General features: G+C 33.0%; 1 protein-coding gene across 1 annotated transcript in view; it reads right to left on the bottom strand.

Moving 5' to 3' along the window:
* Positions 1-5,798: 5,798 nt before the first annotated feature.
* Positions 5,799-13,117, bottom strand: part of LRRIQ1 (leucine rich repeats and IQ motif containing 1) — a gene marked incomplete at both ends in the record, with an annotated part of 187,224 nt that continues 179,905 nt past the window's right edge. The window contains one exon of the mRNA XM_080935379.1: positions 5,799-5,951. Coding sequence (XP_080791505.1) covers positions 5,799-5,951 — 153 coding nt within the window. The remainder of the gene's footprint in view (positions 5,952-13,117) is intronic.

Here is a 13,117-nt window from a genome sequence, read left to right as displayed (position 1 = left end):
CAATAAATGCAGCTTTACAATATGATTTGCAATAAAGGTATCTCTTTAAGAATTTATTTTTTATAATGGAATCTATGTTCAGGTTGCTCATAAAAATATTTTTAGAAAAGTGTTGCTAGAAGATGAAAAGTTTGAGTCTCTTCCTGGAGTTTTGGTACAGTGTGCCCACTGGTAAGCTTCCCTGAGGTATAGGACCCAATTATGGGCCCAAGTCCCCAGTAAATATTTATGTAGATCCATAACTCTGTAGTGGGTAGACTAGGTAGTTTTGCTCTGCACTCTTCTTTGTGTGATATACTGAATCAACAATGTCTAACCCACATTCCCTTTTGAATGAACAAATGAAGGCTTGACTTCATACAAGTAGGAACTACAGAAGTTTGTGCCTAATGACCGGCTTACTTGAAAAACTTACCTGAAATGAAATCCTTCATATACTATCAAGGTTTTTAGCTTCCTACATCAGAATACCTTACCTCCAGGGAAGAAAGAAGAAAATATCAGATGCTACTTTTTTTGATGTTATGTCTTCAGAGAATTCTTATCTGCTCATTCACTCATACATACATTTACACAGTCAATCCATGTTAAGGATCTAATGTACCAGGAGCTATCTGTGGAACTGAGGATATTTCATTAAATTTCCTTATGTGCAACATGAACTCTAGGAGTAGAGAACAAGAACCATAAACTCATACAATTAGCATGACATGACTATGGCCAATAGAATCTGTTTAGTTATTCTGGGAGAAAATTTCCCAACTATAGAGGCCAATCTCTTAATGAATTCATATTCATGTCAGTTGAATTCTATCCTAATTGTTGTTCTGGTACATGAAAATCTTTGATTATTACTCTAAATCACAAAGATAGTTTGAAGAGTTGTATATAGTTTTATTGTTTAGCAACAGACAATATTCACTGAAAGATAAAGTAATAAAAATATGAGGTTATAAGTATAGCAGTAAACCTATATTCTCAGTGTGTCTTCTGTGTATACATCATATAAAAGATGACTCTTTGTTTATCAGAAGCTTGTAGGAGTGTTTTATACATTATAGATATCTAACCTGCTGTGTTAGTGTATGGTTTATATAACAAGCCAAATGTATACATCATAATAATTATTACATTCATTTGGCATATGATCATAAGTGTAGCTTAGCTCAAATTAGATACCCAAGTGCATGTACTTGTATGAGTAGATATGCATCAATATCCACTGCCAATGATTCTTGATTTGGAAAACTTTATATTATACTATTAAATGTGCTCATTCCATTAGATATGAAAGTATCGGTCAGTTTTGGAATTTACTACATTTTCTTCTACCACAGACTCTCAGTCTACATTAGCTATCGGGCATGAAGGACAAGAACTGCACTTCATGCATTTGATCACAAAATTTATAAATTTACGATAAGAACTGAAAAATACTGTCAATATATTTCATTCACTAAATAGTCAGAATACCTTTTCTACAAATATTAATTTTTTGTTTTTTTTTTGTTTCTTGAAACACTGCAGAGCTGCCTTTTATTATTTTTAAAGGTTTGATAGTGTGCATTGAAATCTTACTGGTTATAATGAGCTTAGTGTACACATAAAACAAATTGTAATATGGAAATAGTTTCCTTGGTGTGTAAACAATGATTTTTAAATACCAAAAATTGCCACAAGGCTGACTTCTTAGCTCTTGAGTTATTAATCTTTTATAACCCTAAGAAATCTCCTCAAGTCATTTATGACTATTCATTATTAGGAAGAAAGTCAAGATTTACACCATAAGGCATATCAAAAAGTAAGTTCCCTTTCCAATTTCATTTTACATTATTTTGGTATTTGTGATTTCTTGTTTATTCTTTTATTTCTTCAGAATGTGAAACTTGTGTCCCAGAAAAATTGTCCAATGGCATTACTAACATATATTGAGTTTTACTATATGCCTCTGTTCAGAAGGCTTTCCTTCACTTATTTGTTTCCCAATTGTCTTTCTCAGGACAAGGAAAGCACAAGGCTTATGAGAGAGGTCTTACATGATCAACACAACTACATTCATTGAGTCACCTCTGAACAATTCTTTTATAAAAAAATTACTGGATATTACATTTATTTACATTTCAAATGTTATCCTGTTTCCCTGTCCCCCCTCTGGAGTCCCCCTATTCTTACCCCTATCCCACTGCCTCTATGAGAGTGTTCCTCCACCCACCTTCTCCCTCCCATCTTCCCACCCTGGCAATCCCCTACACTGGGGCATAGGGCCTTCACAGGGCCAAGGACCTCTCCTCTTTTTGATGCCTGATAATGCCATCCCCTGCTATGTCCAGGGCAAGCAAACAAATGTCTGAGGGAAAAGGTTTGCTACCTCTGCAAATGAAGGCTACCCAGGAAGCTCAGTGATTATAATAAGTCTCAATGGTGAGGATGTAGAAACAGTAAACATTAAACAAATAACTTGAAATTTTTATGTTCTACTCTTTATCAAATAAGTTATGATTTGGAGGATGCAAGTAGCTACTTTCTCATTTGGTGGGGAAGAAATGCAATCAAACTTTTAAAAGTTCTTCAAACTTATATTATTGCTCTAAGAAAATTAATCATGAAGTATGAACATAATAAAAACATTTTAAAGCTATAAAGTGCACTTACAGTAACACTATTGTTGTGATGTATATTAGATAATAGATATTAAATGAGAAAAGCAGAGTAAGTGAGATAATAAAATAAAACAAAACACTTTGCCGAATCATTACTTAAATGAGATACTCTCTTGACATTCAAGTGCTAGGTAACCAAAAACAAACAAACAAACCCTCCATTTCTTCTTTGCAAACTTTAAGACTGTTCAGAAATCTAGACAATGCCAGTAATCTGGGCTTCTTTTAATAAAAGGTAAGATGAAAGGGGACAAAAATTAGGAACTCTGTAGGCCAAGATATAATTGCTTCTGGTGGCTGTAAAAGAATATACAAATGACAGGCAATTCTGCTGAGGATTTGTTTTAAAATAATGCAATAAGACACAAAAGCTACAAGACAAGAAGAAAACAGTAGATCTGATTGCTTCAGCTTTCTCAATATGTTAAATAATATAACCTGTTTTATATATTTTTACTCATTTCTTCAGAATACACTGTGAGAGAAACATTCTAACATCCACCTCACAGAGGAAACTTCTCCTTAAAATTTCATTTACCCACAGTCATCTGACTTGTCTCTAACAGTAGATCTGGGACATTAGGACCAGAGTTCATCTGATCACAAAGATTACATATTACATTATTGTTGTAACAGTAAAGAAAAATGTCTGGAGGAGTCTGAAGGCTCAAAGAGGGTTTCACAGCTGTGACCCATAAACTACTCTCTAGATTTGGCCTTCAAAGTAACAAAGAAATACTTTAGTTTTTTTAACAAGGTGACAAGCTTTGAGAGAAGGAAAGCTCAAGGAGAAAGAGCTTTCAAAGCTGTAAGTGCCTGGCCCAGGGCCATGAAAGTGCAGTTCGTAAAATCTTTGAAGGTTAAAGGATCTCTATAGACTAAAAGGCTAAACCAACTATTTTTGTTTAAGTGACTAAGAGTAAAGTTCATATGTATATATATATATATATATATATATATATATATATATATATATATATATATATTACATATATATAAATATATACGATATATCAAATCACACTATCTCTACCCTTGAGATCTCAGCATATACTTTAACTTTCATTCTTAGGTGATGATTATGGTAACAGTCATTATCACTTATTTTGATCTGATATCCTGAATGCTTTCTATTTGATTTTAACAACCCTTTAAGAATGACTAGTTAATGTTTGATGTCAGAACTCACAGTCTTTACAATTTTATTCTGCTGATGTCAGAGTAGATGAATAATTCCAATGACTAAGTACTTATCTATTTATTTTGTCATTTAATATAATCTTTTCCTAAAGTGATTTATTATAGAATTTAACTGCTAAGCATAATAAAAGATTGTTAGTGTTTGCAATACAGTAATCTATTGTTAACTAATAAGAATTTTATTCAATTGGAATAGTATTATTTTAGTGTCTTACAGATTGTATTTGGTTGAGATGAGAGTCTGTAGGAGATGGGGTAAAGATTAAAGAACGTAAAAGGAATTCTAATATGTTCACAATACATTTATATGACATTCTTAAAAATTAAAAATAATACAAATATAAGCACAAAAATAAGCTAAATAAAATAATGGAACCCATGGATTTTATTTAAGGTTCATATCTACTCTATAATTTGAAGATCAATGTCATATGAAACTGTGTGCTACAGTACAGTTGTTGATGTATTGAGCCATTTACGTTCCTGATGGCATATGATTAACAATGGTTTCTTGTTAGTGTTGGTTTTTATTTTATTTTATTTTACTTTACTTTATTTTGTCAGTACTGGGGATCAAATATAGGGTATGTGCTTGCTACGCAAACTCTACCAATAAACTACATACAAGTCCAGATGTAAAGTTCCTATAGTCTATGTGGGGAGAAAACAGTTTGTTTTTCTTTATCATTCTAGATTGTCCATTTTTACCCACACTGATTAAAGCTGATACTGAATGTATAAGACAGACACTTATTCAAATATGTATGTCACAGTTGAAATCAATGTGATCAGGATATTCTAACAAGAACCCAGAAATTTATCTTAGATTAGTACTTTTATTTATGTCAATAATACTAAAATATTTTTAATTATGCAAAGAAACTAACCAGGTTCTGTAATAAGGTAATAAAATGCAAGAACTGTAAGATCTTTAAAAAAATCAGGGAAATATGCAAATTAGATATATTGAAATAATTTTACAAAGGTAAGCCAACAATTATCACAGTTAAGTTACATGCATAAAGGTATTTCAATTTTTGTATCTTACCAAAGTCCAAGAACCTGGATGAAAAGTAAGAGCCTAAGAATGGTTTTCTGGTTTTATCTGGATAGTACGAACTATGGAATTTTCACATTTAATAGAATATTGATTTATATAAATATGAGATCAAGGAGTATTCAAGTTTTCAAAATGAATTATTACAATGTTGTATGACCTTATGTGTAGACTTGAATCTCACTGTGCTTTGGGAAATTAACACACATGATATGCAATAAAACACATTTTATATTACAGTATCACATTACAGTACATTTTAAATTATTTAGAATATACATTAAGTGCAAATATTTTTTCAATTATTTCCAAAGAAATATTTACTGTTCTCAGTGTTTCTAGCTACTACACATTTTGTTGATATAATTTATATATTAGTACTTTCTTATTCTTTAATTAAATAGACATAGGAGGTAGGCATGGCTAAAAATTCAACCTGTAATATAATGGCATTTTCCAAATTAAAATATGTTTAAAAACCATCGTCATTTAACATTTTATCATGCAAAATTCTGCAATATTTAAAAATTTTAAATGGTAAATTTTATTTTACATTTATTAACCATACAGGCAAAATGCTCTATTGAACATGCAAATTAAACTTTAAAAAGTTATCCTAAAAATCCTTAGAAAGCAGATCAAGGAATTCAACAGTCTTAAAAGCTTGGAGAAGTGAAGAAGCTTAATTTCCATAATATAATTAATGACATACTGATGCTGTTAATTTTAGAAATAATTTAATTTGGTCTATAGCAAAGGAGAGGCGTAAGGGAAAAAGAGGCCAAAGGCTGGTTTGTGGCTAGCACAGGTGGCTGTCACCCCACCCCCTATGTGTAAAAGGAAGCTTGCTGGCATTAGCCTCCTCAATTCATTTGTGATTTCTAAATTAATTCTGAAGGAAACCATAGCTTACTTGCGGATCCCGCCGAGTATCTCTGTGTCTGGCTTTTTTTTTCTTTGTTCAGAGACAAAGCACTTGCACTGGTCATGGAGAAAAGGTCTAAATCCGTGTCTTCTCTGCTTACAAGTCTTGCCTGGGAGCAACGGGGAGAATGTATACAATCATGAAACAAAATATGGCATTTTCTGAATGCAGCTCACATTACGCCGAATAAACAAACAGGCTCTGTCAAACAACCTTCTTCAAAATGATACCACAATCCTTTATTGCTGCCCAGGCAGAACAAATGCACTATGTCAAAGCATTTTTTTGCAAATAAGAGCCGATTTTAAAATTAAGGTTTGCTATTTGAGTCCGCGCAACAAAAGAAAACATTTTACTACAGTAATTTTGATGAAAATCAATCTTAAAAGCAGCGGGTGAAACTTTAAACAGCTTAACATCACTTACTGACCAAGTATAATATTTAATACTAATTAAATGTTAGAAATGTCATGTCAAGTTATCTTTCCAGTATTTGTATTTACATTGGGTATAGTGGTGTTTTCTGTCAACAATCCTCGAAATGAATTTTCCATATTTGTGTACCATTGCATCAGAGACTAAGTACATCCTTTCATTATAACCATTATCCATGTAAAATATTACACTTTAATGGTCTAATTTTGAGGTCATGTTAAATATATAGTAATTTCAAGACATATTTCATGCACCCAATGGGTTATTCATTTCATCTGAAATTACTTTTGTGGTTATATTACTATGTTACACTGATACTTAGCATCAACTTAGAGTTGCTTCTTACCTATAGGATCTTCTCTTACAGGATGTCTGGCATCATTAGGAATTTATCAAGAATAATCTGTGCACTGGAGAAGATGCTTTTATTGAAAAGAAAACAGCTTCTAAGTGGATGGGATCTAACCCAAACCACTGCATAATTGAATTCCTGTGAGAATGTATTGTCCTAAATGTTTGATGTGAGGGAAATTTAAACACAGTGAAATAAAGACAAGAAACTACCACTGTGGTTAAAATGTTATCTGTGTAACGAATTACATAGACTCAAGGAACCAGAATCTAAATATTCTCTTTCACTTTTAGACATCACTTCCTGCCCAAACCCCTGCTGTACTCTCCCCTGTTTTAACTTCAGACCCTTTATTTTCCTACCCCAGATCCTCCTTCTCCTACCCTCCCTCCCTCCCCTACATCTTCCTTTCCCTCTCCTCTTCTCTCATCTTTATTCCCCTCACCTTTCTTCTTTGGAACTTCTCCTCCTGACTGTTTTGGTGATAAGACAACAAGCAGAAACCCATCTGGTTTGCCATTTTCCTTCCTTTTCTTTTCCCACCTTCTCATTCTCACTCACAAATGATTAAAATTATTGTGTTTTTCTCAAGTAAACTTACTTTTAACATTTCAATTCTACATATTTATTTTGTATAACACATTTTAAATTTGTATATACAATGGAATAGTCCCAAACAACTATTGACATCTGAATTAATGAGCAAACTTTTCAAGCCGTCTATAAACAAATCTTCAGGCCAATTCTTAAATTTAAACCATAAAACATAGAAAATCACATTTTAAAGTTAAATTTAACAGTAACATATGACTTCACAAAAGTGGCTTCTAACAGCTTAAATTTAAACTTGCAAATTTTTTTTTGTTTTATTTCATTGAAGACAACGATCCTGACAAGTGGGATCCTGATAGTTTTATCCTACAAAATCTAAACACAAACCTATACACAAAATCTATACACAGACTCAAACCATTTCTGTCGGTGAGTACTGTATAGGGCATAGATTATTAATATTTAAATACTATATCTGAAATATTGGCTATAGCCCTGTTAAATCATCTAAATCTATCTATCTATCTATCTATCTATCTATCTATCATCTAACTATCTATCTGTCTATCTATTTATCTATCTATCATCTATCTACCCATGTCTTTTCTACTGTATACTTTCTGTTATTGATATCTGATGCATTTCTTCAAAGAGCTTATGTTCTGATGGCTTGGTCTGAGCTAATCTTCAGTGATTGGATCCTGAGAGAACACAGAATCCATGGCACAATCCACTGATAAACTGAAAATGTATTGGGATAATTGGGAGATGGAAAAATGAAGGGTGGGTAAGTTACAGGGAAAAGTATGTCATTAGGGGCTATGTCTTGTCCTTGGGGTGCCTTCCTGTTTTTTTTTTTTTTTTTTTTTTTTTTCTCTTAACTGCTATTACCATAATTCCAGAAACACAGAATCTAGTGACTATGGACTGGGGTTGCTGAAACAATGAATTTTCCTTCACTAAGTTTTTCTTTCATGTATTTTCCACAGTAACATAAACGCAGATTGAACACACAAAAATACTTATTTAGCATTTCCTTTGAATCCACAGTTTCCAGGACCCTGGTAAGTGCTGAAGATGAGAAGTCACATAAGTCAAATGATGCAGTGCTTACATGTAACTTACAAAATCCATCCCTACAGCTTAAACATCTACACATTACTAGTAAACAACTAATACAATATAAATGTCATGTGGTTAGAGGCAACACAAAAGAAATATTTACAAATTCGGTACACAGATATATTTTCCCAAATATCTTCTTTTGTATTTTAAGTTAGGCAATATAGGTTCAATGAATATAAAGGAATAAACTGTTCTTAAAGCAATATAACTAACTACACATTAAATATTTATGCTATAAAAGTATATGTTAAATGTCATAATGTTAAATAATGGTATAAACAAACTTAATTTACATAGTATTTTAAATGGAATTCTATACCAATTATTTACTAAACAGTAACTTTTTTTTGGTCCAGTGAACACACATTTTCTCAGTGTAGAGAATGCCAAGGCTCTGAGATGGAGAGGGTGGCTCAGAGAGGAAGCTCCTTCATGGAAGGAAGGGGAGTGGGAGGGAGGATGGGAGTAGGGGAAAAAGAGAATAACATTGGAAATGTGAATGCAGAGAATATCCAATAAAAACAAAAAAAGTAAAAGAATAAAATAAGGAAATAGCTAAGTTAGGAGAAAAAGGAAAAAAAGAAGAGAATCTTGTAACTTGTTTTGTTCCGGCCAAGTTTCCTTTTCTTGTCCTTCTGTGCCATTCTAAGGCCTGCCTATATCTCATGAAAAAGACATAAATTTTGAACAGAACTCTCTAGATATTTAGGATCTGATCTGCCTATAGTTGCCACAATTTAACTAACAATACATTTTACATTATTTACTAAAGAAGTGGAACAGTTGTTTAATCTATATAATTATAAGAAATATTTCGTCTTTGTACTTTCATAAGTGAAGACATAATAATGTCAGGCTTTAAATTCTTTGTATATTTATTTTTAATGTGCATGGGTGTTTTACCTGCATGTACATCTGTATTACTTGCATTCTGGCATCAAAGGAGCAAGAAAAGGGTGTTGTTGCAACTGAAGATACAGATTGGGCAAAACTCCATTTGGGTGCTGGGAAGAGAACCCAGGTCCTCTACAGGAACAAGCAATTATTTCAAACACCAAGCCATGTCTCTAGCTTCCTAACATATACTTTAAATACATATATCCAGGTTTTTATTACACCAATTTTTATTGAAGACCTTTACTTTAAAAGACAAAGATAAATGTACAAATTTTAAGCATTTTTGTATAAAAGTATACAAATACATTTTTGTCATTGCTTGGCTTTTATTTTTTTAAAGGTTTGATAGTGTGCATTAAGATCTTACTAGTTACAATGAGCATAAAGTACATGTAAAACAGGATGTAACCTGGAATTAGTCCAATTTTTCTTGGTGTGTAAGGAGTAAACATAATGGTTTTTTCTTTTCTTTTTCTTTTCTTGAACTTCACATAGTCTGTGAGTTGTTTCTGGGATGTTCAGAGCTTTCTAGGGTTAGTATCCAATTATCAGTGACTGCATATTATGTCTGTTCTTTTGTGACTGGGTTATCTCACTCAGGATGATATTCTCTAGATGCATCCATTTTCTTAAGAATTTCATAAAGTCATTGTTTCTGGTAGCTGAGTAGTACTCCATTGTGTAAATGTACCACAATTTTTGTATCGATTCATCTACTGAAGGACATCTGAGTTCTTTCCAATTTCTGGCTATTATAAATAGAGCTGCTATGAACATTGTGGTGCATGCATCTTTGTTGTATATTGGAGTGTCTTTGGGGTATATGCCCAGAAGTGGAATAACTGGGTCTTCAGGTAGTATTGTGTCCAATTTTCTGTGGAATCACCAGACTGATTTCCAGAGTGGTTGTACCAGTTTACAACCCCACCAACAGGGGAGAAGTGTTTCTCTTTCTCCACCTCCTCGCCAGCATCTATTGTCATCTGAGTTTTGGATCTTGGCCAATCTGACTGGTATGAAGTGGAATCTCAGTGTTGTTTTGATTTGCATTTCCCTGATGGCTAATGATGTTGAGCACTTCTTTTGTTGCTTTTCAGCCATTCTATATTCCTCAATTGAGAACTTTTTGTTTAGCTCTGTACCCCATTTTTAATAGGGTTGTTTGATTCTCTGGTGTCTAGATTCTTGAGTTCATTTTATACCTTGGATATTAGGCCTCTATCTGATGTGGGGTTGGTAAAGATCTTCTCTAACTCTGTTGGACCAATTTTAAGGAAGAGAAAACCAAGTGTTTTAAAGATGAAATTCTCTTGTAAGCTCCTTTGTGAATATTTTTTTTTGTTGTTGCTTGCTTTTTAAATCATTGTTGTTATTGGTGGTGGTGGTGTTTTACATATCAACATATACTCTTTGGGGAGCACACTAACATCCTTTCAGAAGGATGTTTCAGTCATCAATGTATTTTATATTTAATATTAATCCACAATGTTATAATAGAGGTAAAAATTATTATTGCTTATCAACATCATAACCATTGTAATACAAAAGTAACAATAATGATATATTTCTTCTCAGTAGGTGTCCCTTTTGTTAACAGGACTCTTCATAACTAAGATGACTTTTCATGATTTCCGGTAAGATGATTTTTCATTGTATTTTGTGTCTATAAGATCTAAAGTTAGTCTATTCATTCTAAGTGTTTTAATAACTTACAGATTGACTGTTTCTAGGTTTTAACACCTCAGTATTATGCAGAGCTGAATTATGAGGATGCTTCATAGTAGATCAATATCAGTGCACACATTCACCTTCTTATTAACAATGCAGACCGAGTCTATCTCTAAATAATTTATATTCAGTGAAACACACAGACTTTAATTTCATACTTTGAAACTTTTTAATTAAAATTTGCAAGGAAGTTGAAGAAAACAATACCAGACGGTTTTTTTGCCCTATGCTTAGTTTTCTCAGAAATTTTTATGTCACAACACAATTATCTTTGCTTCTAACAAGTCAACAAATTATTATTTGGGATATAAAACTACTAAAGCACAGACTCTAATATTCATTGAGCAGGTTTTACATTTAACATTTGTATTTGTATTGTTTGTAGTTCTATCATTTTTTATGTTATATGTGTGTGTATGTGTGTGTGTGAGTGTGTGTGTAACTTCCATTTTAAACAAGTCAAAAAGCTATTTCATTGTAAAAGAAAACCCTTTACATCATCCCCAGGCTAAGGAGCAACTACTGATTTGCTACTGTGGTTTTTAGTGTGTTACATAAGGAATTGTACATTGTACACTATATAGGAATCTGAGGCAAACTCCTCATAACTAGAGGCACATTTCTTCTATATGATAATACTCATCTTGCTTATTGCTGTGAAATCCTTTGATTGTACATTCATTTACCAGTGTTTCACTGCCATTTTTTTATCCACTGATCGGACTTTGGTTACATTTTGGAGCTGTTATAAACAAAGCGGCTATAAAATTTGTGCTGTATTTTATTTTTTCATTTCTATTGGTTATTCTCTATATTTACATTTCAAATGTTACCCCCTTTCCCTCCACTCACATTGTGCTATATTTTAAATAAATACTTTTGAAAAATTATTTGAGAATTTCATATGAACTATTTTGGTCATATTCAACCCGTATAGTAACATTTATTTAATTTTTTTGTACTTTTAATTAGATATTTCATTCATTTACATTTCAAACATTTCTTTTTAAGTTTCCCCTCCACAAACCCTCATCCCATTGCCCACTCCCTGCTTCTATGAGGGTGCTTTCTCACCTACTCACTCTTACCTACACTGGGGCATCTTGCTTTCACATGAACAGGGTCCTCTTCTCCAGATGATGCCAGACAAGGCCATCTTCTGCTACATATGCATCTGGAGCTATGGATTCCTTTATATGTATTCTTTGGATAGTGTTTAGTCAGGGGGAGCTCTTTGTGGGGGGAAGGGAGAGATCTACTTGGGTGATATTGTTGTTCTTCCTATGGGGTTGCAAACCCCTTCAGCTCCTTCAGTCCTTTCCTAGCTTTTCCATTGGGTTCCCCATGCTCAGTCCAAAGGTTGGCTGTGGGCACTACTGTCTGTATTTGTCAGGCTCCCAGATGGTAGGTTATAGAGTCTCCCAGGAGACAGCTATATCAAGAATTTCTTGGCAGCTGCAGTATGTGCAGTTCTTTTGAAAATGTTCAGGAGCAATAATGTTAGCTTATCTTTTACATTTTTGTTTACCTTCAAAAGATAGTGTCATTTTTTTCCACGTCTGGCTACGTAACCTTTCTATTAAGTCCCTCTTCAAATATATGGCCTCTCTTTCTTTATTATTGTAATATATATATATATATATATATATATATATATATATATATATATATATATATATATATATATATATAGTCTGTTAAGTTTGTTTAATGTTTCTCGTGAATATTTGATATCAGGGCACAAGAGTGGTACTGTATAACCAATTAGAGGGATCGTTCTCTAGAAAGATCTCACTCCTATTCTTAGTTGCTGTTATTTATGTAAGGGTGGGCCCTGTAGGTTTTCCTTATTCTGTATCAGCAGGAAACAAAATACTGACCAGCATTCAATGTCTTCCGTAAAGGTGCATGTGTGGCATTCATACCTTCGTGGTAACCATGAGCTCTCTAACTAGGCATAAAGAACACTCAGCAGGAGGGAAATCATGCCTGGTACTGGATACCTAGCCAATTACTTGAAACTAGTAAGATCACTGATTTTAATGGAGAACCTATTACCACTACTATACTCAACCAGAATAATTTCAAACTGTATTCCCAAACTAACCCTTATGCCCACAGATAAGTGTAGCTCTCACCTTGAGTTAAGACAAAACAAAGTAACTTCTCTTTGCCTCAATCAAACC

The sequence above is a fragment of the Micromys minutus genome, assembly GCF_963924665.1.
Source record: "Micromys minutus genome assembly, chromosome: 22".
In the NCBI taxonomy this organism is placed as follows: domain Eukaryota; kingdom Metazoa; phylum Chordata; class Mammalia; order Rodentia; family Muridae; genus Micromys; species Micromys minutus.
Note: the sequence above shows the minus strand (reverse complement) of the source record. Positions and strands in the feature narration are given on the sequence as shown.